Source organism: Semicossyphus pulcher, unplaced genomic scaffold (genome assembly GCF_022749685.1).
Source record: "Semicossyphus pulcher isolate SPU_LCO1_2020_fin unplaced genomic scaffold, fSemPul1.0.p SCAF_19, whole genome shotgun sequence".
NCBI lineage: Eukaryota > Metazoa > Chordata > Actinopteri > Labriformes > Labridae > Semicossyphus > Semicossyphus pulcher.
Window position 1 is genome coordinate 13,461,277 of NW_027211692.1, and position 27,899 is coordinate 13,489,175.

The 27,899-nt window shown below is 41.2% G+C and overlaps 1 protein-coding gene across 1 annotated transcript; it reads left to right on the forward strand.

The window, feature by feature from the left end:
- Positions 1-1,192: 1,192 nt before the first annotated feature.
- Positions 1,193-27,627, forward strand: ptgir (prostaglandin I2 receptor). Its single transcript, XM_069667967.1, has 3 exons — positions 1,193-1,423; positions 1,611-2,657; positions 24,545-27,627. Exons 2-3 carry the CDS (start codon positions 1,815-1,817, stop codon positions 24,830-24,832), a joined length of 1,131 nt encoding a protein of 376 aa, XP_069524068.1. The 5' UTR covers positions 1,193-1,423; positions 1,611-1,814; the 3' UTR covers positions 24,833-27,627.
- Positions 27,628-27,899: the final 272 nt, after the last annotated feature.

Sequence of the window (27,899 nt, forward strand, 5' to 3'; positions counted from 1 at the left end):
AATGAATGACTGGAAATGAGTTCTTCTTTGCTGCTCTAAAACAGAAGCTACCAGTGGCAGCCATAATACCGCCATGGTGGCAGTACAGCGCAGTTTGCAGTGTAGGCTAGTTTAGGCAGCATCAGACACATAAAATATGAGTTTATGTACAATAAATAAAGTTTATTAATGTAGTACAAAGTACATTTTGTTGATTGTATTGTAGGCTTCTTCTACTTTTATATTACTTTTAATTGTAGAGCGTTACTTTTGAATTGTTTTTTATCATGGTCTTAATTTTAGTATCACAATATGTTCTTCCCAAGTGTGCCGGTGTTGTTGCACTCGTATGTCATATTACTAATATGTTGTTTTTCTGAAGACCTTTACTCTGGTTGTACTGGACTCTCCTCAAGTGTCAAGTAAACATTTGACAATACTCTTCCCCCGGGGATAAATGAAAGCATGCAGTCTCCTCCAGAGCGCACACATTGTTGGGGGATTTACCTTTCTCCGCACTCAGGTATTTTACTGATGGCTGAACAAACACAACAGGAAGTAAACAGTCCAGAAATGACAAAAAGTAAAAAAAACACAAGTTCATTAGAGGCCAAAACAAGCAGGACATTTTTTTTACTGCCATTAATGTTCATTCAAAGCCTGTTGTACCAAAGACTGCATGAAAAGCTAAATATCTAGATTAATTCTATTGAAAACACCTTTTTAAAATCAAAACAAATCATTACACAAAAGACTAAATGGACTACATTTCCTGTGAGCTCATGGAAGGAGCCAGTCATGGCAAAACTCTCTACTTAGTACAAAGTGGGTCCTGAAACTCATGACTTCTGTGGTTTTATTTATTTAGTCTATATGCAATGAAAATCTATTAAATGTCAGTGTAGAGGTAAAGGTTTTCGTCTTAATTACAGAAAGAAATAAGGATACTGGGATAAAGTATTCAGTAATTGTGTTGCACCTTTTCCTGCTTCTGGACACAAAATATCATGCAATAATTTCCACAAATTACGGCACAAATAGATCGATATCGATAGCCAGTCGAAACAAGTAACGTTCTTGAAGATATTTCACCTTATATCTTGCTTTGAATGTCGTCTGTGAGCAACCTTTGGTAAGCAAAGTGGGCGGGTCTTAACACCGATCTGAAAGAGACTGGGAGGTGCAGAGAGTGACAGAGAGAGAAAGTGAGCGGAGGAGACGAGAGCGCATGCAGTCTGTCTTTCTCTGTCCGTGTATCAGCGACACGTTACGGGCAGCGGTACTTTTAAACCCTGTATCTGAATATCGGCTCAGACAGCGATTAATATTTCACAAAGTAGGAGTCTGAATAGGCTGAGAAAGAAAGAGGAGGAGAAGAAGGAGAAGAAGAAGAAGAAGAGGAAGAATTAGTCAAGTGTCGCCTCTTTCCGACTGCGAATAAAAGGTGAGTGATTATTAGTCACTTTTTGTCATGTGTTTTACATTGTTGCTCATTTTTAATAGTTTTACTTTTATTAGAAAAGCGGAGGAATATACAAAGAAACAAAACTTAACGGTGGTGTAGGATTTGTTTTTTTAAATTATTATTTCTAAGCACTAAGCAGCGTTTTTCATGTGTTTATACTCCACAGAAAGTCTTCAAAATCGTCTGCATGAAAGAAAACCAGACAGAGAATCATGTTTTGAGTCAACGCAGCATTATGACTCTCACCAAACATTCCTGCCCTCTCTGTTGCCAAATGATGCTAACAAGAGGTCATGCTGTCCTTTTGTTGTCTTGGAACTCCGTATTTATCCCACACTGAGCAGGCACACTTCATATCAGTGAGTTAAACATGAACAAAAGCATGCTTCCATGCGAAAACAACACCACTACCTGCAATGACGCTCTCACAGTTGACGGGGATGGCAAACCAGCAACAAGCATCATCATGTGCCTGGCCGGCGTGGTTGGAAACCTCCTGGCTCTCTTCATCCTCGGCGTGCACCAGAAGGAACATCGCTCCAGGTCCTCCGTCTTCTGCATCCTAGTGACCGGCCTGGCCCTCACCGACTTGCTGGGCACCTGCGTCCTCAGCCCATCTGTGTTCATCTGCTACGCTCGCAACCTGTCCCTGATAGGTCTGGGTGGTGAAAGCTTGTGCAACCTCTTCGGCTTTGCCATGAGTTTCTTCGGCCTTGCTCCCACGCTCATCCTGTGCACCATGGCTGTGGAGCGCTGCCTGGCCATCAGCCACCCTTACTTTTACTCTGTACACATCCGGCGCAGCTTTGCCAAATTCACCCTTTTCTTTATTTATCTCTTTTCTTTTGCCTTCTGCCTCCTGCCGTACACCGGCTACGGCAAATTCAAACAGTACTGCCCCGGGACGTGGTGCTTCATTGACATGGATGCAACAGGGGATGAGCGGGCCAACCTGGTGCGGGCCTTCTCTGTATCCTACTCCTCCCTCATGGCTCTGCTGATCCTGGCTGTGTTTGTGTGCAACGGCTCAGTGATTGTCAGCCTGTGTCACATGCACCGGAACCAGATGATGCGGCGCAGCTCGGTGGGGTCAAATGTGAGAAGGAGGAGGCTGAGCCTGGCCTGGTTCGGACAGGGGGAAGAGGAAATGGACCACCTGGTGCTGCTGGCGCTCATCACCGTCATCTTTGTGGTCTGCTCCCTGCCGCTCACTGTGAGTTCACATTTGACCTTCCCTCAGTTTGTGTGATTTCCCTTTTTGAAATTTTCCACTCCCTCTGTGTCACATTTTGTGTTCTGTGCTCAGCATTTCTTCAGGTTTGATCTTTGAATCATGATATGAGAGTTGACACCCTGATGTGTCATTTAGTCAACTGAAACGAAACACGAACCAAACCTCCACAGAAAAAGCAGGGGAAAAAGTTTGTACAGAAAGGGGAACTGAAAACGGGATTTTTATGTGGTCTAGTTTTGCTATAAATAAGTCTCAGCCTGTGTATATGTCTGCATGCTGACAGTAAAGAGTATTCCCCTTTCGTTGATACACTCGGTACATCACGAGTATGGGGATTGCACCCAACCTGAAAAAAAGCCTGTAAAGGTCAATGAGACTGTGGGGATAGGGAAGTCCCACCTTCCTCTGGGACAACAGAAAGTCTTTTGTCACTTCACGTTGCAAAACCTGATTCCCGTAGAGCCTTTGATAGCAATTAAACTGCCTGCCTGGAGGAGAGCTAGCTCCCTGCTAAAGGTGTCGCTACCAAGGTTCCCTACATAGCGCTTGTTTAGCTCGGTAACTAGCTGTTTGCCGCGTTTAGCCAGCTAACGTACACCTGTTTAGCAAGCTAACTGGTAAATTGGAATGGCACCTGACAAAAAGAAAAGCTGTTCCGGCGGGTCTGGCAAAGCTAGCAAAGCTGTGAAGGTGAAATATCGTCCATGCCGCAGTGCTTGCGGGTATTTGGGGGTTTGACAGTCAGTCAAAACTGAGAAAGAACATGAATTTATAAATCTGGGAATAAATAACTGTTCTGTACTGAGAAGATTTGTTTGACACATCTGACCTAAAAACAAGCAAAGCACCCACAAACAGGCTAAGCTAACATTAGCTGAAGCTTGGAGGCTAACGTCCCATGTCTGTCAAAATCCATTCTTCTTTGCTGGTTTAAAACACTAGTTATCGCAGGCAGTCATAACACCTCCATGGTGGCAGTACAGAGCAGCTTGCTGTGAAGGCTGGCTTAGGCAGTATCTGAGACGTTTCTGATACTACAGTAGATAGACTCTGATAAAAGTTTCCCAACCTCTTACACTTGTAAACATAATTCCTTCCCTCATTCTGTAATCATTATGTCCATAGAAAGCTCAGCGCGCATAGTGACGGTTGATGTTTTTGCTGTGGTATGTGTTTGTGCGCCCGGTTGGTGTCTCCTTGAAGGTTGTCCCTAGCTTTACTGGCTCCAGCAATAAAAGGTGTGACTGAGAGTGCGGCCTTCACCACACAAGGCATGCTGTCACTCTGTATGTGTTTGTATTGAGCATTTGTCTACTTGGCTCCATTATTGTCCCTGTTGAGAGGAGTGTGCCAAACCTGGAGGACTGGTCCGGCCCTGCCTTTCCCAGAGGGCAAAGCTCCTCTGGCAGGAGACTGAGGTTAACCGTCCTCCTGTCTGTGTCCTCTAACCATGAGCCAGCAGCTGGAGGATGTGATTAATGTGAGTTATGTTATAAAGGCATCCCTGCTTTCATTTATTTATGCTAGGCTTTTTAACAACAGTGGTCAGATGATGAAGTGGTTTACAGGAAGCAGTAAAAAGTGTTTGTTCATGCTCTCACTCTTCACCATCTACTCATTGTCTGCATCTGGATGCTTTGTGGTAAAACTCTGCCTCCAGGTTTGACTAAGCTACGGCGCACGCAGAGGTTGTGGCTGAGAGTGCCCTGGGGAATGAAGAGTTATGAGGGTATACAGTTTTCAATAGTGCATGACTAAGACTTCCGGAAACTGAAACCTCAACTTCAAGACATGCAAAACTTATTCGTGTGAGGCGTTTATATGTCACTGTCAAAATACAAAGCTTGCAGTTTCAACGTGAGTCTAAGATATCTAAATGGTAAAATAAGTGGCTTATTACACATGAAATGGCCATTTTCATTTTGCAACTTCCTCTTTCCTCCTTCCAAATAAGATTTAATAATTTAACAAGCCTAAATTTAGACATTCTTATCAATATCCGTAAGTTAATCATCTCTACTGAGCTGTCTACAGTGACCTGATGAGCAGTATATCACTCTGAATAATTCAAGACCCTGTTATTAAGTAATTAGTGATTTGTGTGTCATCCCACCAGGCATGGCGTGTGTGTTCATGTGAGCTTGTTTGTGCATGTGCATGTACATCTCTGTGGTTGCGACCAAAAGAAGTGAGACGACGATGATGACGCAGCAGACTTCACACCCTTCCAGACAGATTTGGCTGCATGATTAACAGCGGGTTGTTCGCCTGGAGCACAACAGATGTCGAAGGAAAAAAAAGGGTTTTTTTGTGCAGTGAAAATATTGCATTTGGCAGATTTGAGAACTGCAATCAGGACTGTCACCTTTTGCATTCAAGAGTAAACCAGTTGGGTTTAGTCATCATTCAAGCAAAGACAAAGCATGTGTTCCAGCTCCGGCATGTGTTTCCGCTTACTCTTAATTTGCTTGCAATTTATGCAGCGTGATAAGCCTTTGAGAATTTAAACTATGAAGAATTGGCTCTGTCTGCAGGTTTTCTTCATCAGCAAACATGGAAAGCAGGTGCTGGAAAATATATGCCTCCTTTTTCAGATGAGGTTTGGCATATGAGATGAAAAGTTGTAGAATCAGGAAGCACTCGTTATTTTCATTATCGTGTCAGGCAAGAACAAGTTCTGCAGATCTGTACAGATTAGGTTGCAAAATGTAGTCTTTGTGAAGTGGCTTTTTTTTCTTTGGTAAACCAGATCATTCTTTTTTCTGTAGGAAAAACTCCACATGTTGTGGTGGTGGCATCAGGGAAGTGATGAAAGACAATAAGAAGTTGATCAGATGTGTGGGAGTTTCTCAGAAATGCATATGTCTTTTCGGAGGTTGTGTGTGGTGGTTTGACCTGATTTCAGGAGTATAATCCATTGTCTGTTACCTGCATCTCACCAGCTTCCCAGGCTTGTCGCTCTACAGCCGAGGCCTTGGCTGTTATCTAGCACCTCCCTCTGATTTAAACCTACAGTATTGTGCGAGAACAGTTGACAGCTGGCAGAGATGAGGTGTCATTGACCAATTAAACTTGGTGTGATGAATGTTATCGCCGCTGCAACTCTGTGAGAAACGATTTGTTTGAAGTGGCGTGAAACATGCGGCCCTTCTGTGTTTGTTCTGGCTTGGTCTGTTGACTTTGTTAGGAAGTTAGAGGCATATGGAATATATGGTTACTGCTTGTAAAACTTTTTGAAATACAGCTGCAGAAATCCATCTCCAGCTGTGAGACGGGATTTGAAACCTCCTCTCCCACTGTTACCAAACACTGATTATGTAAGGTTGCACCAATGAATGTACAAAAAGAACGACATACATTACATAAAGAGTAAGAAACAGTTGTGCTGAAACGGTAATCTCTATTTACAGGTTCTTCATATAAGATAAGATAAAACTTTATTAATCACGAAGGAAATTACAGTGCCAGATAGCTCCAAAAAATGCATTATATATATATATATAAATATAACATAAATGTAGAATCTATGGCATTCCACCAAAAGGCCTTTCGGGCTCCCATCGGAGGTCATCTGAAGACAGTTTAGCTTTTCAGTAATCTCTATAAAATATCTGCATGCAAGTTCAGCTAACAATCTGCTCTAGATCAAGAATTTCAACTTGAGCGACACATTCACTCCACACTGTGTCACGAAAGCCGAGCAGCGCTTAGATTTCCCTGAGTTCCTTGAATGCATCCATTCAGCCGATCCGTTCTCCCTTCAAGAAAGAAGCATTTTAAAGTAGTTTTCTTCTCCTCTCGAGTACCGACGTGACAAAACCTTTTAACAAATCTGCATCTTGATGTTGTCATTTCGGCAAACTTGACACCAGTTACTTTTGCTCGTTTCAGATTCTTGCATATGAGAACTTTTGCTTTTTAAAAACATGAAATTTGAAGATTTTCCCACTTTCTCTGAAAGCTTAAAGGAGAAGTTTGGTATTTTTAAACCTGGGTATATCGCGGCTACAGCGGAGGCCATCTGCTCGACCGATTCTTAAAGTCCTTTGAAGATGCTCTTACACCATTTACTGACATTTTACAAACTAAAGCAGCAATAATTGGTTAAAGCTGTTGACATTAGTTGCAGCCTTATGTGCAAATACCGTCCTGTCCCTTAATGTGAGGCTTAATCTAATTCTAGTCAGTATTTCATGTGTCTTGACAGTTTTCCCTCTGAAAAGAAAATCACTCCATTAGGCCTTTCTGTGCTCCTCTTTGTCCTGTTCACTTTATAAATGATCAAAGCTGTCTCCTGCAGGGGGGACAGGAACAGCCTGATAGCCTATTTTGAAAGTGACCAATACCCCCCTCCGTGCTGTTCCCATGGGAACCACAGAAGCTGCTCAGGGCTCACATGTTGCTTGTCGATACCTGGATCAATAAAGTCCTGCACTCATATCACAAGCTATTGTCAAGATTGGAAGAGGTTGAAGCTCCTAATGTCCTAATGTAATGATAGTTTGAAAAGGTGTTATAAGAAGCTCTTAACCTTGGGGCAGGTTTTTTTGCCGACTGTAGTAATCAGGAGCAGCTCCGTGTGACCGATTTGAATCACTGATAAAGGCGTAGCTAACGTTTCTGAGTCTTAGTCAGCACATTACTATTGACTTATGTGTGAGGTTTGATGACAGAGAGCAACAAGGAGCCATTAAATAAATTATACACCACACTGTTGTTGAGAGTCTTATAAGTAGCAGCTGCAATCAGATGATTTATACTACGTGTTCAGAAAATGCTACATCCTGTGATCACTAAAACAGTAGAGGAACGTTTTGTATCCTAGAAAGGAAATGAAGAATTAAAGACACCCTGTGGAGTTTTTTTTTATAAACAAAGTTTGTTTACATTCAGTGTGTCTCACCAAAACACACATTGTGTCTTTCCTTGAAAACAAGACCACAGTGTATTCACTTCCTCGTAAAACATTTGAGAAGCAAATTTTTGGGGTCATTTGACACCCACATTGTTTACATCTGTGTTCGCTTACCAGCTTGATCTTGCTCTGCATGTTAAGATACACACATCCATACCAGACGGACTTTGTGGCGCGTGTGGTTGAGGATGAGAAATGGTTGCACTTTGGTTTGAGTACCAAAACAACATGGTTAGGTTCTGGAGAAAGATCAATGTGTGGAAAGCTGAACGTTTTGCATGAATGAAGCAGATGTTTTGCTTTCTTTAGAACAGACAACTTTATCAGCAGCGGCAATGGGAGACACTCTCTGGATCACACCGTCAAAGGGAGGGGCATCAAGACTGGAGAGGGAACCCTCACTTATGGTAGGCACTAAAATTCGAAAAACATGAACGTGAAATGAATGATGTCTAAACAGAAGGACTTCAACAAACACACTGTAACACTTAAGTAAGGCGTATTAGCTCAATTCCTTAACAATACCAACAATAACATTTGGAATCCGCCCCAGTGCATGCTGGGAAAATATTGGAAGTACTCCGGGACATTACAAATGTTTTGGGTTAAGTAAATAAACTAGTTTATGAGATACATGAGTTACACTACCTACGTTAAATTACATGCCTAATTGATGTTACTCACGTAACCTAGGAAGCTACGCTTACTTTAAGTCTCCCGGATCAAAGTAATGTGTTTGTTTGACCCGTACATCGCCCCCGACCACACCCCTTTTCTTGCACTTACATCACTTGATTCCAAATTTTCTCCTGCTATAACCACCACGGCCACTAGAGGCCGCTGCATAATGATGGATCTAAATGAGCGTCCTAAAAGCTGCCACACAATACACCTTTGTTGTCCTATGTGATGCTTATCATGATGACAGCCTTGCACTCTTGCACAAGATAGTGATAAAATAAAAACCAAGTCCACTCTTAAAAACATCGCTCCAAAGCGCCACCAACAAAGCATATCTTTCCTCTTGCTTCCACACCCGCTTCCTTGTCATTGCGGCTTCCTAATAAAAACTGAAATGCTGATTAAAAAAAAAGCCTGTGTTTCACAAGGAGAAGTGCAGCACCTCATAAATCTGTGGCTGTGTACTTGACAGACTGTGCAGAGGGAAACCATCTGCACGTGGAGGGAAGTTTTAAAACTGTGTGAAACAGTATGAAGGAAAAGATTTGGTTCTTAGAAGTGTAAAACATTGAGGCAATAGTGACCGTTTATTCCCTCGAAATACTTTAACCTTAAGCATACAACTAAATCAACGTTACAATAGTTACAGAACAGCCTGGAGCTCTTAAGTCCATCAACAAGCCGTGACTCGAATGCCATTGGAAATATGCAGAATGACAGCATTATAGCTATGCTCAGACACTCCCCACATCCAACTGCATCCAGATCTGGTGCAATCAGTGTGTAAGAACAGGGAAAGTCCCCCGAATCCAGACGTATCCAAGATGACTCAAAGCTGAAATCCCTGTAATACCTTCCAGAAGTGGTATCGGATGAGTCTGCTCCCGCAAAAAAATTTAAAATGTGGAAACAACGGCGAGAGTCTCTGTGACGGCATCGTAGCGAACAATGACCTTTTGCGTGTGTTGGAAGTGACAGTTGAGTCCACACAGCATGGGAGTGGTTCAGTCCCGCATGTAAAGACGCAGTCAAGATAAGAGCGAGCTTTGTCTCCCAAACTGTTATCCTGTTTGAGGTGCTGCAGGTGTTGATGGAAGATACATGTCAGCAGGTTTCCATCAGGAAAGGTGATGCTCTGCAATCAGTCACTGGCTTTGTGTAGTGAACAATGAGGACTCCATTCTTGCTGGATGGACGCTTAGTCCTTTATTTAACATATATACTGCACACGCTTAACTCAGATTACAGTGCACACAGGGCTGCAGGTTCCCTATCTCTGCTTTTATTTCCAGTTTAATCCTGTTTTTCTTCTTGTATGTCTTCAGGTTTTATTCAGTTTGAGCTTGTGGACAACAAATTAAAGCAATAAAGATCCTCGACTTAATGAGGAGCAGATATTGAACCCCCTTTAATGTGTTGAGCAGTGTAGAAGATCGTGGCCTCAGGCTTCAGTCAGGACAGTAAGCAGAGGTGAGCAGGTGCTGCAGGGTGTTGTAATGGTTGAGGTAGAGAATGATGAAACAAGGGTAAAAACAGATGTGGAGAGCAGATAGAAAACAGATCAGCAGAGGTTATTGTTCTCAGATGTGTCATTAGTTTTACTAAATGAAAAACTATTTACGAGGGTTTTGTGCTGAACTGGGCCTCCGTAGATTTAACTTAAAAGCTTTTTTTGGCCACTCGGGGCGTAAAAATAAGCTGTAATTAAACACATTATGTTGCAAACTTGTTAGCAGACCCTTTCCTGTTTACACATCCAGCAGACAGAGAGAAACATTAACAGTCTTTTTAAGTCGTATTTTTTTGGCGACCTAGCGATTGTTGCAGTATCACCCTCTTTTAGCTCTGTGTTTGGTCTCCACCAACTCCTTAAAAGGAAAGTCTGGTTCGTTTTGACAGGTGAGAACACGCATTCGAACTCTGGTGCGGACCAAAACCCTGTTTCCAAATGAACCGCAGTCCGGTTCGATTCAGGTGAAAACATAAACAAGAGTTAAAGTAGGACCTCATGTAGGAAGCAAAGCAAAAAAACGTGCATTGTGAGTAGTTGTGTGAGTAGAGGACAGATGTGGGGGAGTGACAAGGAAATAGAAATAATGGCTGACCAAACAATTTCACGAATGCTTGTAGAAACGCACAAGAACACGGAGGTATTCAAGGAGTTCAGTGAAAAACAAAAGGACAATCGAGCTTTGGAACAATGTCAGTTAAAAGTGCGCTCTCTCTTTGTTTGCTTCAGGGAGTATTCCGACAAGGAAATTCTGACCAATCAGAGAGCAGTTTCCTCGCACATCAAAACTGCTGGTAAAAGCTGCCGTGTGAACACAAACCAAACTCGAGGCAAAATGCAACATTGTAACAATTTGGTCTATTGGTTCGGATCAAACAAACTGACTTTAGGTGTGAAAGCACCGTTAGACTCTAAACTGTCTTGTCGCACTGAAAGTGAAATATAGTAATGTTTGGAGCCTAGGTGCTGAAAAACATCCCAGATACTTCACTGTTACTGTCGTGATACATTTTTATTATCAGCTCTTTTATGTAATCCTGCGTTTTGTCCCCTCCATCGTCTCTCATTTTCTTGAAACTTAAATAACAACATTTTTCTGTAGAAGCAGAAACATTGAAGTTGTTTGTTTCACCCTGTGGAGAAATCTTTATTGGAAATCCCTTAAATGATCTCTGTTTGCGTCCACACTGCTAACCACATTTTTCCTCTGAAGACGCATATTGAAAACATGACTTTGGCGGTAAATAGGAGGGGGTGGAAGGGAGAAAACAGCATCCAGTGCTGTTGTTCCCCCATACTGCTGAACTGAAAGGTTCACTAGAAATATTTTAGAAGTTATTTATGAAGCTGGCTGATTTTACAGAATGCCCATGAGAGACATATCGTGCATATTTTCATGGCGTCTGTGGAAGATGTCTACAAACACTAAAGAGAGTTCTCATTGTGTGACAGTTTTATTGACTAAACAATTAAGACAACAAGTCATAAATTTGTGATTAATTTATGAGGTAAATTTGAGACATTCGTGTAAGGTGTTATAAAACACACCTTGTGTGTCTGTATGAGGCGCACAGGGCGGCGACAAATCAACAGTATTTGATGACTTGGTGATGAGAACGTGCTGTTAGACTGACTCCTCCAGTAGTTTCAGGGCCCACATCAAACAGTTTATTACATTGACTAAATAATAAAGCTTATTGATCTGGGTAAATGTTTAAATTAGTTGTGGGCCTGGCTTACGTCTTTAGGAGAAGAGGAGACGTCGGGCAGTAATAAATCTGTCATCTGCAATCGATGGCTGCCTCAGGCTCATTTGTTCGTCACTGTAACTGAACAGCGGAGAAACATCCTTAAAATGCAGCTATTTTAAACAGATTTTTTTCATACATTGTTTGGCCGAGCCCCTTCTCTGTCTCTTCTGTACCATATTTCTGGCATACTTTATGTTACATCTCAACTTTTTTATCAAACTGCAGGCGTGATGCGTCGCAATCTGACCGAGCGGATGAACAGTACAGTGTGTACAGCTCAGGAAGTCTCAGTCTGGTATGACACATACTATCACTCTGAATATCTCGTATCTGATTTTTAACTTCCTGACCTGATCACTGAGGTTGAGGATGAGGAGCTGTTGATGATAATTGTTGCTGAAAGTGACAGAAAAGTAGGAAATGTAAGTCTTATTTCTTTTGGCTTTTGGATCTTTATCCCTTCCTCTCATGAGGAAGACCACTGCGCTAGACATGTGTATTCCTGCTTATTTGCACTGAAAGAAGATCCAATATTGGTTTAAATCTTTAGATACGAGGCATGCCTCAGCATTTTTCTCAATGCTGTTTGTCTTTAAAGATCGAGACAGCGACAGACAAAATTTCCCTTTAAAGCATAGGTCTGCACCAATGACTGTATATATAGATAGATGACGCGTCTCCATCTGCTCTCATTGTACTGAATTGATGCCAAAATAGCCCCCGTGATAGGCGCTGCCATCTTGCGACGGTGACGCCAGAGTCTGCGCAGTAGAGATCGTCCAGTGGCGCCTCCGCAGCCACTGCCGCTGACCAAAACACACACTTAACTTACCAAAGAAACTGCTAAGATCCCGCACGCCGGTGTGTTTAACAGCAGAACAGCTTCTCTGTGTTGGTCTGAGGTTAACGTTCACAGGTATGGAAACTTCAATGACTGTAGCGATTGTTTTAGTTACGTTTCCTCTCGCTGTTCGTCCTCTACTCTGGAACTGATCGGCTGCAGGAGCCGCCTTTGTCAACAGAGCTGTCAATCATCCTTTTTACAGCATCAAATAACTAATTAAAAATAAACTTATCAGAAAAATGAACACCTGGATGTAAATCAGCATGATAAGAACTAGCTATGATGACAGAAAATGTATTTGGCACGTATTTTGTTTTTATAGTTTGACTCATGTCCCATCTGTTAACATGGAGGAGGCGGGCTTTATGACCTATTCTGCAGCACGTCAGCAGGGGGCGCTTGACATGTTTTGGCTTCACTATTAGGGAGCTGTCATGTCAACCATCTTTTTTATACAGTCTATGATCTGCAAAGTCAGTATAAGCTTGTGAGTGTGTGATCAGTGTTGGTGGTTATAATATTCATACAGTTGTTGTTGTTGCCAAAATATCAGCAAATCTCACTGAATCAGCCATTTTACCCTCTGCACAACACGTTTTTTAGATCACACCTTATTCAGCACTCTTGTTCACACCACAGTGTAGAGTTTCTCAACCCTCATGGGGTCACTTTATGCAGATTATGCAGCGATGGATATATTGACATTTATTTGTTACAGGTACATTCATTAGACATTTCATGGTAGAAAACGATTAAAAAACAGTTATTGGAAAACATACAATGAAAGCGTGCCATGCTAAAAGTTGGCGTGACAACATCAGACGTTAAACATTTCAGAAATTGATCTTGAGCTTAACAAATCTAATTATTTTGCCAACCAGGAACAGGATCCAAAATGTAATCACTATCTAAACCCATCCTTGGTGTTAACCTAACAATTAAATCCTTGGGGAAATATAACCGATCAGAGAAAACAATGAGATTCTTGTTTCATAACCCCACCTCGCTTGCATTCTCGGGTGATATATGACCTAATAAAACTCAAACAAAGCGTAAGTGGAGCAGAACGCCGTGATCATCTGTCCTGCCGAGGAACGTGTGAAAAGGGGAAACGGCTGACATATAGGTCAATAAAAGTGTGATGAAATTAAACACTGCGTCAAAGATGAGAAGAAAAAGAGTAAATTTTAAGTTGTCATCTGGATAATTAAACCGGAATCACTGCGTCAGAGTGAGATTTAATCGAGTTCATTCATAAATATTCCCTCTCCTCTTCCATGAATTTTGTTATGATTCATGAAATTTGCCCCGAAAAACACATGACATGATCAGCCGTGTTGTTTTGTGGCCTGGCTGGATCTTCACTTGTCTATCACAGCTCATAAATACTCCAAGAGCAGATCCTTCCGAGAGTGTGTGACAGCGCAGAGTGAATCACCCAGCTTTCTTTTTCAACTCTTAATCATTCCTGCGTGTTAAAACAACTCGTTCCGCTCCAGTTTTTTCCGGTTCAACTTCCAAATTTACAGGTTTTTCGTTCACATCTTGGGAACAGGCGTCATTAGATTTTCTGTGTGGTGTTTCCAAAAACTTTTCTGATGCAAAAGAAAGAAAGAAGCTGCGCCTTCAGAGAGCGTCTGAGCCTGAGTGTGCAGTCAGCTGGGACTAAACAAGATAATTGTAACCAGATCAGTGCAGATTCTTTGGTTTGGGGGTTTTTAGAGCAAAGTGAACTCTAGCTGATGTTTACAAGTGCACAGAACCTGAAATATGTGAATATGTGATGGGAAGAAGCCCCCCCCCCCCCCTCCTCTGCTCCCAGAGAGCCGCTCACAGCCCTAAAAATACATTCAGTTTCACAGAACAACAGCTTGATTATTTGCTTTGAATAATGATGCTAGCAATATCAGTGATGTTATGGTTTGACGTGCGGCTCTGTTTGGGAATGGATGGATGGATGAGAACATAGATATCGCGCTAATGTCTGTCAGCTGTTAGATTAGCAAAAAGAGTAATTAATTCTTCCTGGCTTGTTCAGACATTCTGTAATGATACTTAAAATATTTTAGCGCTGTAAAACAAACTGTTTGTCTACAGATTTTTTTTCTCCTTCCTTTCCTTTTCCTTTTTTTTTTTTAACTGAAAACTTCTTTTCATGGAGCAAAATGAAAATTGAAAGTGGCCGAGTTGGCTACTCAGATAAAAGGCATTTAAAGAAATATTAAAACATTTTGCTTTTTCACTTTGTTGCAGAGAGTTGGAAGAGATGATACATATCATGCTTATGTCTGTCAGCTAGATACAAAGCTATGGCTAGCATACTGGGCTAGCATACTGTTAGCATCGCTAAAAGACTAAGACTCTGCAGAGAGATAGATAGCCTATTGTGCTTCTGTCTGTCTGCCTAATATGACACTAAAGCTAGCACACTGTTAGCGGTGACTAATTGTTGTGGATGGTTGTTCTTGAGATTCTCCAAAACATGACTATTTCTTTCCTCTTGAGAAAAAAGTGTATGCACTTCTGAAAGCAAGTGTTGCTTTTCTCATTTCCTTTTTTTAAAACTAGGAACTCCTTTTGTGTAGGAAGATAAAAGCTCTGATTAGCTGAGTGTGCTCCTTGAAAAAACATTTGTTTTTACTACTAGTCCAGAAACGGCTCCTTGCTCTGTCAAAAGATAAACAAATCCACCCCCGTCTCTTATTAAGCTCACTAATGAACATGTTGCCTTACAACTGGTGAGTCCTTCAGTGGTTCTCAAAATGGGGTCCTAGGCCCCCCTGGGGGTCCACCAACCATAGCCTGGGGGTCCGCAAAATAATTATAACAAATTTATATCAAATTATAAAATTGTGCTGTATCATTAAAAACTGCATGTCAACAGATGACGACCACTTGCGCCAATGAAACAAGCAGATCGTGTCCATTACTCCGACGTTAGCTTTGGACCGTTGGATGATTGTAATGCAACAACGCAAACGAACCGTTCCTGCGGCTGTCTTGCTGCTGTTAATTTTCTTAAAGCTTTGTAGATCAATAACTTGAAAAGTATAGATGCTGTCAAGTTGAGTCCACAAGTGATTTGACCAAAATTAGCCTCTGTTTTAAAGTATATAAGTGGTGTTAACATGACGTTTATCACTATGAAACATGTCTGAAGTTTTACAATACAAATAGTTCCAATGCAGATGGTAGTAAGCATATGCTTGATCGGTGTTACGATTATGAGGGGGTCCTTGGAAAATGTTCTCCCCTGTAAGGGGTTTGAGTTTTAGAGTTTTTAGATGAAGCCATGCTCGTTGTTTCCTGCTGTTTAACATTCTAAGTGCTAAGCTATGCTAATCAGCTACCTTAAAGACATGATAGCGGTGTTGATCGATGACATCGATATAAATACTGTTACAATTCTGTTTTTTAAATCTTTTTTTTGTATGTTACCAGCAGATGTTTTAATTTGTGTGTTTGGCAGGAAATGGATTTAACAATGATTAAAAAGAACTAAAAGTATAGCGTTATAAAGCACAGAGTTATATGTGCCTCAGATGGCTCTACGATCTATTTAAGGTGTAAATGAATCAGTGAAGGAGGTCCGTATACTAATGAGTGCAATAATCCAGGTGTCCACACTTGTTAAATGTTCTGTTTGTGAGTTTACCTCAGATGCCTCTTTAATGCTGATCTCCAGCTGACGCCCACCCAGCACACAGCCCGGCGCTCACATCATTAGGCCTGTTCCCGGCAGCCCGGAGGGAAAAACTCACAGCTTCATGCTGACAGTGAGGAATGTTGGATACCAACTCTCCTGACAGAGATCACTTTGAAAAAAAAAGTAACCAGAAAATGTTCCCAGGATGATAGTAAGAAAAGCACAGCTGCATGTAAGCTTATTTTCAGCATCCTCCGAACCACTTCTCATGATGTAAGGACTCTGTGGTCGTCGGCTGTAACCGTCCTGTGTTAGACCAAAAACAATCCCAGCATTGTTTTAAGTTAAACCTTATTAATTTCAGTTTAATAAAGCGTATCATGTCATGTTTGTTTTTTAAGACTTAAAACAAACACACACTCTGAAATGACGGATTCATTTGTTATGAGTTATTTTAGAGGAGTGATAAAAGCGCAGGCCGGCTCTGCGTGTCAAAGCTTGTTATTCATTCTGTACCTACAGCTCTTCTATTATGTTTATACAGTATGTATTCAGATATGTACACACAGACCTAGCTTCTTAATTAGCACCTATCTATTTAAAGGCAACAGACGTTATTCAAATACACTTTATTTGTGTTGTTGTAAAAGCAGCCAGGCAGAACCAGAGCTGCACGGCAGCTAATACACAGCAAATAAAACAAGTAGAACAACAAATAGAACAAGTGTCGGGCTTAAGTTTAGCAGTTTTCTATCACGGGATGACGAGAGACAATGTTACAATTACAAACATTTAATTTAGCAGACGCTTTTGTCCAAAGTGACGTACATCTGGGAGTTTATACAACACAAGCAACGAGCAGGACGGGAGGGAACAAAGTCAGGAAGTGCGACCGGACACAGGTGCTACATGGCGTTTTTAATAATAATTAGCAGCAGCATCAACAAGTTCAATATAGTCATCATCATTATGAATATCCTAATCAACATTAACAACATCCTCAATGTCATCATCATCAATAGCATCAATAAGTTTGGAGTTGTTCATGAAAGAGCTGTGTCTTTAGCTTCTTCTTAAAGGTGAAAGGGACTCTGCGGACCGAATGGAGTTTGGTAGCTTGTTCCACCACCTGGGGGAGCAACATATTGTAATCCAAAACACTGAATATTTTACAAAGAATGTGCCATCATTACTATGTTTTAAGTTAAGCCATGCAAACCCATTTTCTGGAGTTGAATGCTCTGGTATGTACCTGCGAAAAGTGCAAAGCGCTTTGACAAACAAGCAATCATGAACACAACAGGTAACAAAAGAACCCCAACAACATGGCGGACACTGCCAGACAATAAAGTCAACATGAAGTTAAAACAGTAGGACAAAAGGTAAAAGGAGTTAAAATCAATACATGAAAATAAATGCAATAGGAAGAAAGAAAAAAAACAGAAAAGCAGGACTATAAAAGTGAGTTTTAAGTAGTGATTTAAAAGATGTCACTGATTCAGAAAGCCTTATATTACAAAGCGACGTACATCTGAGAGTTAATACAACACGAGCAGCGATCAAGTCAGGAGGGAACGAAGTCAGGAAGTGCCAACAAACAGCTTCAAGTGCGATCGAACACAGGTGCCAACGGGCAGTGCACAGGGCGTAAAGAAGTACTTTTTTTTAAGTTTTCGATTTAAGTCTCGACCTTTGAACGACCAGAAGGGCCAACCTGAAGATCTAAGGCTGCGGGCTTTCTCATAAGGTGTCAACAATTCTGCAGCGTAGCTAGCAGCCACACCCCTACAGTGATCAGTAAAATCTTAAAACCAACCACTTAAAAGTAACAGGAAGCCACTGTAGGGAAGCCAGCATTGAGGTGATGTGATGTCAACTGTTACCACCAGTAAGAAGCCTAAAGTGGTCAGTTGTGCTCAACTGTTGACAAATGAGATGATGAATGCACACACGGCAACCCAGAAATTACAAAAATGGGGCATTGCAGCCGACCAGGTGGCTTTCTGCGACAGGATGTGTTTCCCAACCAGCTTACAATGACCCAAAATGATCTGAATTGTCTCCAAAATGGGAAGTTAACACAAGAATAGCTCAACAATAGCTGCTCAAATTCAATTCATGACCTACTTTTTTTTTTCAGAACGCAATAACATACAGTATAACGTGCCAGTCTTTGCGTGCGTCACATCTTTTAAAGATAATCTGCCCCTGATCTCAAAGCACATAAAGGCTACAACAACAGTCGCCACCTCACATCAGTAGTGTCAAACAAAGTATAGGCACTGGCCTCTTCCTGCCTAATCTCTGTTGTAAAGGAACTGCAGTGAACGCCTGTTGAGTCTCTGTTTGCCGCAACAATGTTTTGCAACATGGTTACGGCCAACATATTCAACAGCCCACTTTATATTCCACTTTGTGTAAGCTGGCCTTTAACCTTCCACGGTTCCACTTCGGCGATGCTTTTTGGTTTTTGTCAGCAGTTTCTGTTTCCAGTTGTGAAGCAAACAGAGACTCCTAGAGCTTCTCACCTGTCACGTGTGACAGTTTGCTCATCATTGAGCCCTAAATGTTTCAGTACACATCACTCATGAGAAAAATAAGGATATTTATAGAATATGTACACATGAAGGCGGTATGTTGTAGTGTTCTGCACAAATCGAAGACGAGGGTGCAGCGTAATACAAACGTGCGCTCTCCTGGCGATGTCGTTGCTTTTTCACCACATAGTTATTTGGGTGTCTGTTCTCTGGAATTGTTTTTCACAAAAATCAATATTTTACACAATGCTGTTAAAAGGTCTAATGGCTCCAGGTAACTCAATGCTGCTTTGGGCGCTTCTAAAAGAGGAAACTCACTAATGGACTGTCAGATAGCAGAATTCCCCTGACGAAGCTTATCTGAAGAAAAACACACTCTGACATTATTGCCTCACTTTGCTGCCTCTTATTAATGTTTGATGTTTTCTTGCTTATTATTATTATTATTATTATCTTATTCTTCCTCTCTGTATCTTCTTCAGACCACACAAACCACATCCTCACTAACATCCTAACCTGCCGTCTGTGGAGCAGTGAAATTCCCCTCCAATGCAGAAACACTCCTGACCTTTACATTAATCTCTGCACTGTATGAGTCAAAGAACTCAGTGTGGATCAAAGGTCGGCTTGGCAAGGCAGCTTTGGGACAAACATGTATGTTTGATTCTCACGTTTGGAGCCTCATGCTGCATTGCAGGAGCTCAGAGGGCAAAAGGTTTGACGTAAAAATCATCAAATATTGAATAGGCTTTGGTGAAAAAGTGGTGGGTTCAGGATCAATGCGCTTTCTCGGGCAGCCTTTTGTCATAGTGTCAAGCAGGAACATAAATGCTGGACAAAAGTAAGTTGAATTGTGTCGAACTTCTGACCTGTTTTTCGAAGCTGAGTTACAAGAAATGGACGGAAAGTATCTTAGATGTGAAAGATAAGGCGGCGGTACTCTGGAAAGACTGAGTAAGCCTGTAACTTAGCTGTGAAGTTTCATGAGGTGCTTAGGTCTCCTAAGAGTAAAATCCCATTCTTGTTTCCTTGCCCTTGAGGCAAATTTTTGTGATTTGTAATACTGGACTGAACAAATTTTCAGCCCCCTTATGGTCTGCTGATGTCCTTAGAAGGAGCGATCAGATCCAACAACTACCAGCTAAAAAGGAAAAACAGCTTGCCAGTATGATGTCTTGAACACAGGGCAAGAAAAGATGCAAATAACAGTATTATTTTTCAACAACAAGTCTACATGCGTTTTTAGGGTGTGAGCTTGAGACAATAAAAACATACGGTGTCAAAAACAACTGAAAAGCGATCCCCTTGCCTCGTATCAAAGTGGCCAGGTTTGATACCATTGTGCCTACACAAGGAGACCAAACACTTGTTCTCACCAAGAGTATCTGGCAACCCAAACTACAGCCAGCAACATTATCTATTGGCTGTGTTAAAGAAGTGGACATACCCTCTGCTTTCAGAAGTGAGGCCAATGCAGAGGGGCCTTAAACCTGCATTCTTTCTAATGGCCAGCAGGGGACAACTACTGGTCTTACTTCTCAGTAAACATTTTCCTAGTGAGTTAATGTTGTCAGTCAATAGTTTCAAATCTTCTTTAATACTAGAAAATCCTCATCTTTAATACTAGAAAATCATGGTCCCATTTAGAGTAGGACTGACAAGAAAATAACGTATAATAAAGGTATCCACCATGTCGTCCTAATATGGATCGAAAAAACCAAGATTGCGACAGCAAAGTGCAAAATGTAAGGCTTGAAAATGAGGATTCAGACTCTAATTGATGATGTCACAGTGGCTACCTCCACTTCTTTTAACCTGTCTAAAGATGTGATGGATGCAGAATGTTGCTCGTCAAGGACACACTCCCTTAACCCTAACCTCTCTAACCCTAACCCCCCTAACCCTAACCCCCCCTAGGCCTAACCTTGTTTAAATGTATTCTAAGCACGGGTAAATACCTCCCTCGACTCAACTCCAGCTGCTATCTGCAATATATATATATATATATATATATTAACAAAAAAATAAGTATGCGTGATAGCTAACCCACTCACCTGACCTTGTATGTCCTCTCTCCTCAAGCTCATTGCTTTGTTTTTCTCAGCTGTCTTCAATATAGAGGTTCTGATGAAGCCATTGAACACCACTCACCAGCACCAGACACAGACAAAGTTAGCCACGAGCTTAAAATGATGTAATATTTAGCCGGTCAAGAGCAAAATATTTATCTCTCTCATATGAAGAACAGCAGTTAATCCTGGCTCTGTAAATGTTGAACTACTCCTTTAATGATTTGTGGCAGCGCAGCAACATTTCCCTCTCTCTCTCCCTGCTTGTTGACTGCGGCACATAAACAGTCCACTCTGAAAGGCCTGTAAGCTCCACTCTGCCTCCTCTCATCCCTGTGTAATGATCCTATAGTGAAACAGGATCAGGAACAAAGAGTTGGGAAGAGTCCTCCAGGACCAGTACGATGGAAAATAATGTGCCGCTGAGTGTAGACATCCATTACGGGGGTTGTTTCTTGAAAGACGCATCAGTCATCAGCCATAAATAGCATCCTATGCGTCTCTGCCAGGATGTGCCCATTTACGACAGCTGGGTCCAGGTGCATGAAGGGTCTTAGTCATCCTAATAAAGGGATTTAAACCTGAAGTAACTCGTTTATTAAGCCATTCGTTGATAAAATGATATGCGTATTTTGACAATCCCTTATTCCTTTAAGTCTAAAACGCCTAAAAATCCTCAGCAGCTGTATTTCATTTCTAGGCTAGACTATTACAACAATACACTCCTGTTCAAGGAGAGTCTGACACGTCATCAGTTTTGGCCCCCGCAGCCTGCAGAGTTAGGAGAAGACAGCGTGTGATTTGCGTCCTTCTCTGCAGGGCTTGAGGTCTGCTGAGAGCACCATAAGAGGCAGGGTGGCATGCAGGAACCGACGCAGGGTTGAGGGTGGTAATGTGGAGGAGAGGATGGTGGCAGAGCGTATGATTCACGTCTGTTTGAAATGTTTCTGGCATCGCTGCATGATGAATAAAGTGTGTGTTGAGCGCAAGGGACATTTGTCTTTGTGTTTGTTAGTGTGTTTTATGCCAGTAAGCCTGAGAGTCATTTTTACCTAGAGTAGTATTTCAAATAACAAATTGTTGCCAGCAGACAGCCTTTTTCTCAGTCATAAACAAATACAGGTAGGCCTAATGGTTTAGTGAGTGTTGTGGTAAAAGAGGTGAAGGTTCAAAAATGTTTCTTAGCTTTTAACATATGACGTACTGGCTCATGTATTTGTCATGCATCATGTAAAAGAAGCTAGCTAGCTTATACTTAAGCTAGCTGCACCAGCTCTATAAGTTGAAATATAGCCTAGTTGTAATTTAAGTAAAACAAATTCTAATGTAAAGATTAAAGTCTCTAGATATTCAAAACCACTAAATGCCAGGTGTTACGTGGCTAACTGAACAAGCTAACATTAGCCTGCCTATAGTGCAATCCCTCAGTCAAAGAAAGAAGTAACAGAGGTAAATGACATAATATTTCATGATGATTTATATTGGTAAGAAAATAACTGTTTAAATTACAAAACATTAGGGCAAAAACTTTGGCTAGCTAAAGTTAGCATAACACTTTTTAGTTTAACAATATTTCTTACTAATGCTAATCTTCATAAATAGCCTACTACAAAAAGTGTTATTAATGTGATTTATTTATATATATATGAAAGATAAGTAGATACATGTATTGCTAAAGTGACTTGCTTTTAAATTACGGGTTAGCTTAACACAGTATTTACTTACTCATTCTGAACCATATGAATACTACTAACTTTCATTTTTTAATACATTTTTTTAAATAGTAGTAGATAAATGTATTTGATGGTGCCACAGATGTTTCCTACAAACTAATTTACACATCACTAAAATCTTAAGAGCTAAGACATTTCAGTTCCAAAACAATAAATAATAGCTAAATAACTTTAGTTAGGAATAGATGGTACAACCCAATCCTGGAGCTATTTATTACATGTCTTGATTATTAGACATTTTATTAGACAGTTAAATGACAATAATTTTGCTGATTAATAAAGTAACTGATGTGTCTGTTTGACAGAAACAAACAAACATTTCACAATTTGACCTGATTCCACTTCCTTGTCTCGTGATGGTGTCACAATCAGCAGTTTAGAAAAGGAAACTGTGGCCACACCGTCTCGATGTATGTAAATGTCAATTCTGACTATTTGTTAATCTCTGTGAGAAATTTTCATGTGTTAACTTTAAGCCTGTGAATCAGTTTGAACCCAACGGTAGCACCCAACGGTTGCGCAATCTAAGAAATTTCACACCTCAAATAAGCGATTACTTCTTTAAAAGTCACGAACGTCTGGGCGTTGTTTTGTTCCGCTCTGGACTGTAACCACAGCAACTGACACATGCACCATGACGACGCTGTTCCAGGGTTTTTAAGTTTTTATGTCACTGAGCTTAACACAGTTTGAGAAGAATGAGAAGATCGTTGTTTTTGGTTTGCGTACACTCAGCCTCTTCCTCTCCCCCTTGTTCGCCAGTGGGTGTATCTGTAGACCATTAGCCTATGTGAGCGACCACATCCGTGTGAGCCTTGTTTGGCTCGGCTTCTCATTCTTCCTCTGGCTTATTAGTTTTGAGTTCAGGCCTTAGCAACAGGAAAACATTTACACCGATGCACAAAAGTAGTCAATCAGCAGAAGCCATTGATTAAGCCTCGCTTAGTTGGATGTTTTAATGGAGGAAATGGCAAATTGTTGATAGAGGTGACAGGACTCTCTCAAGGCCAGCTGATGCTTCTCTCTCTCTGGCTGTGATGAATAAGCAGCTAACTGTCTGGGCCGGCAGCCTGTTGTACTTTAAAGGTCAACACAAGAAAAAGTTGTGGTTCTGTAGTGCGGTGTTGTCTGCTTCTGTATTCAGAACACGTTGCACTTCTGAAAATTAAAGGCGTGCTCACACAGAGCCTGTTTTTTTAAATTGAGTACTGATGACATTTGGTGAGACAGAAGTGACACTGCTACTAAACACACATTCACGTGTCTCATTTGGTGTCAACATCAAAGGATCGACCAGTCCAGCATGTTCTGGTCTTATGAGGCATGAATCAGGTTCAATATGGCTCCAGCATCCAGCAGGCGAAGTGTTTAATCTTGTGGAAGGATTCGTTCCCAAAACACTTTTCAGTACACAAGCTAGCTCCTCATTTTCTATAGCACAATGCAGGGTCTTCAGTTTGCTTTTTCTGTCCAAACAATAGTCAGATTATTTAACAGATGTTTGACATGATCCTACATTTATGATTAAAAACTATGACCTCATTTTTTCTCTGTAAAGTAATTAGTTTGCAGGTCTTGTAAGTCTGCAAAACTTTTGTCAGCTAGTCCTGATTTACTGGTAATCGTGCAGCACAGAGCAAACACACCCAAACCTGCTTTAAAAGTGACAACACCTCAGCAGAATGGTTGTCTTTGCAAGCTATTGTGTGTCTAAAATTAATCTACCATTACACCAAGCACATCTCACGAAAGCTTTCTAAAGATATCATTCAAATAAGATAGCACAAGTGCCAAAAGTGATGATTTACTCCAGCAAAATCTATGCTAACAAAAGAACACAAGGGGATTTTATAACAGCCATACAATGTGGCAGAAAAGCCTGGATTTAAGAGAGCAGGTGGATGTGTAGATGAGTTGTTAAAACCTGAGGGTGTGAGGATGTTGAGACAAAGCTACTGAATAGTTACAGACAAAACAACATGCTGAGAAGCTTCCAGGCTTTGTGTAAAGTAGCTTAACCAAACCTGCTCTTGATAAGTAAAGGTTAAACCCAACAGCACCAGAATCTAGCTGTAACATCACTGACAGTCCTGTGTGTAGAAGGCATAACTTTCTTGCTTCTCACTGCTGTAAACTTTAAGTAGTACACTCTGTCTAACCTCTGCCGTCTCTTTCTTTAGATTGCAGGCTTCATCAACGCCATTCAGCCGTTCTGCAGCGACACGGAGAACCTGACTGCCTTCCGCTTCTACGCCCTCAACCCCATCGTGGACCCCTGGGTCTTCATCATCTGCCGCAAGTCTGTGTTTCGACACCTTTCTTCTCTGCTCAGCTGCCGCTTCGGCAAAACAGCGGTGAAGACGACGGCACAATGCGCTCTGTCTTTACCCCTCAACAGTCACATACAGCGTAACCCCCCGGACGTGACACTTCCGCAGGCCAACAAGTACCCCAGTTTACCCCTGTGACACCACGGAAACACTCGGAGAGTCTGGAGGCTTCATTACTGATAGAACATTGGAACAAATATGTCAGATGATTCCTCCATTGAACTTTTTAAGGCACAAAGACTTTGACAGAGAACAGTGGAAACCTTCTTCACATGGCGGTTACAGTTTCACTATGAACTGACTTTGGAAAAAATGATTGCACTAGGTGTTACGCTTCCATTGGTTGATGGACACTGTTTCAAAGTAATGCCATAAAACAAAGAGCACTGTAACTCAGCACTAAGGAACACATCAAACCATATCATGCCTATGAATAATATACAGTAACTCAGAATATATGCACTCGGGTATAGATGCATTGGTTAACAATATGCATGAATGTATTCTGTCTTCTTTCTGCAGTATGCATAAAAAAGAACCATGGAGATGACCAAGCTTGTCCATTTGGATTAACACGTCATCACTGGGGTCGATGACATGTTAATCCATTTATCCTAGACCAGATGTTGAATGTATCATGTATCTGTAACAGGTGAGTGTAATGTAAAAGAGATACATATTTTATTTGAGTAAAAAGAAGTCGAGTAAAGTTAGAATACTGCGTGTTTCAAAGACAAGATGCAGTTTATCAGTAACAAGACTCGGTCAAAACCTAGTATGTGGCTGACCGCATCAGGTCAATGTGCGCTTTTGTGGGCAATGTGTTACAAGGACTGTCCTTATGAGGTCGATGACAACGTGTTTGAAAGCGGGTGCGCGCTGCGGACGTAGGTGAGGACGGCGGACAAGCAGCCCTGCCTACTTCCCGAACAAAGTATGCAGAGCCATATAGACAGAGAGTCGCGTCAGTGGAGGTCCAATATGCTCCATGATCCGCCATTGCGATGTCGCAACTCTCTCTCTCTCTCTACGGCTGTGAAAGTACCGTCACTCACTCAGTCAGTCAGTCAGTTTCTCGGTCAGTCCGTCACATACAGACCCGTGTGTAGGGCTGACCTTAGCAGGTCATAATCGAGAACAGTTAATCAGAGCTTTATAAGACTGAAAATCTGCAGGCTAGCTCCTTTAGGCTTTACTCTGACACTGTAGTGCTTTGAGCTAAATGCTAATGTCAACTCATGAACGTAATCAAAGAGAATGCTAATGTGCAGGTGTGAAACAGGCGTAATGTTTACCATGGGCAGCATCGTACTTGAGTTTGTTTCCTCGCTAACATTTTCTGTTACAATTAGCACTAAACGCATTTATTTTTTGGGACAAATTCAGAATGGGACCTTATGATAGCGAAAAATTGACATTTTCCTCATGACTTTGTCTCAATCACAAGTTTCAAGTCCATCATACTGCAAGATGTTATTTGTATAAATCATATTCTATTCAGAGTAAAATAGATGATAAAGCAGGAAATGCTATATGGTGTAGCTACCCTGTTATTGGCAACAATTTTATCTAAAATAAATCAAGATAGCGAGGTGAAATGCGCCAAACTCAGGGCTTTAAAGAGTCCACGAAACATTAGGGACTTTAAGCAGCGACGGCTGAGGGACGTCTACAGTGCCCCTGAAACAGTCCAGCCGGTTGCCCTATTGGTAGAAATCTAATGTCACTAAGCAACGATTTGTTCCTGACTGCTGCTGGCAACGGATGACATGTCTATAACAAACAGGAAAAACAGTCAACTTAGCGGGTATCTTTGACAAATATACTAATAATCCATACAAGTACTAAAGGTAGAATCGAATATAAACAACATAAATCGCAAAGTGGATTTTTTTTCCCACATGCTGTAGCCGTCCCTTCAACAGTTGCTGCTTAAAGTCCCTATTATGTCCACTTCTTATATATTGTCCTTGTTGTCCAGCCATTTAACTCCCAAGCAATTTCAACCAGGTAAAATATTATGATGTTGTTCTGGCTTTACCATGAGTCAGCAGGCTCCATCATCTTCGAAGAGATGAGTGTCTGTTCCACATTTCACAGCCATCCATCAGTTTGACATGAACCTCTCTTAAGCAGAACCTTGGCGCTGAAAAGGCGGCACAGATCTTGAATTTAGATTAGTTCCTACTCAAAGTCTGGGGTCCAGATGTGTTTCATTGTGACCTGAGAAAATGTTGAAATAACATGTGACTCATACTACCTATTTGCCTTTATTGCAAAACAAGAAATATTCCAGTTTTTGCCCTTACAGATAGCACTGTTCCACCTGCAGCAGACGGCTAGTGATATGTAACATAACTATGAACATGTCATTTATAATAGATACGTATCCTATTTGTATTAGTTATTTTGCACAGTCTAAAAGAAAAGACTTCCTGTCCACCATAATGTAAATGTATTGCATGAAACTTCTGATTCCACCCCTCCTTCTTATTCTGATTTCTAAGCTACCTGATGATTACCTGTGAATGTTCTGTAAAGAGCCTGTTGTGTTTTCAAACGCTGCAAAATGCACTGTGAGAATTTGTCTTTTGTTGTTGCTGCATTTAAATGTGGTGTATTTATGCCTTTACACTGTGCTTTAATGTTGGATTGTTGTAACAGTTGTTGGTTTGGTTTATGCAGACATTACAGATGTGGTGATTCGCGTACATTTTTTCCCACTGTGTTCACCTTTCGCTTTACAGTCTTTAAGAGTCTCAGTCATGCATGACCTGAGGAGAGTCAGACACGTTACCACTCGCACATATGGTCTTTGAGGGTATGAGTGTTAGAGCTGTACATCCAGTAAAATGAATGCGAGAATACATTGTTAGAAAAGTAATGTATTCAACATATGGTACACATTTTGTTCATGTGAAATAAAGTATTAATATAAGGAAAAATGTCTCCCAGCTTATCTTTATGTATGTTCCCGAAGACAAACAGAGATCTGGAATAATTCATGGAGATATTTTGACGTTGAACAGTCCTGCCTATAAAAAACATAGCGCTCTCTGTGATGTTCTCGGCTGTCAGAAGACCTGAGCACGTGTGTTTACAGTACATGAATTCTATAAAGACAAGTTAAACAGAAGATGATTGTGTTTAAGTTCAGATAGTCTGTTGTTTATGTCTTGTAACAGCCCTAACATAGGCCTTAACA

What these genes read in the sequence shown, in the direction of transcription:
- ptgir (XM_069667967.1), top strand. Translation starts at nt 1,815, where the DNA reads ATGAACAAAAGCATGCTTCCATGCGAAAACAACACCACTACCTGCAAT. An exon ending in TCTGCTCCCTGCCGCTCACT is followed by an intron (nt 2,658 to 24,544) that starts GTGAGTTCACAT and finishes CTCTTTCTTTAG; the next exon opens with ATTGCAGGCTTCATCAACGC.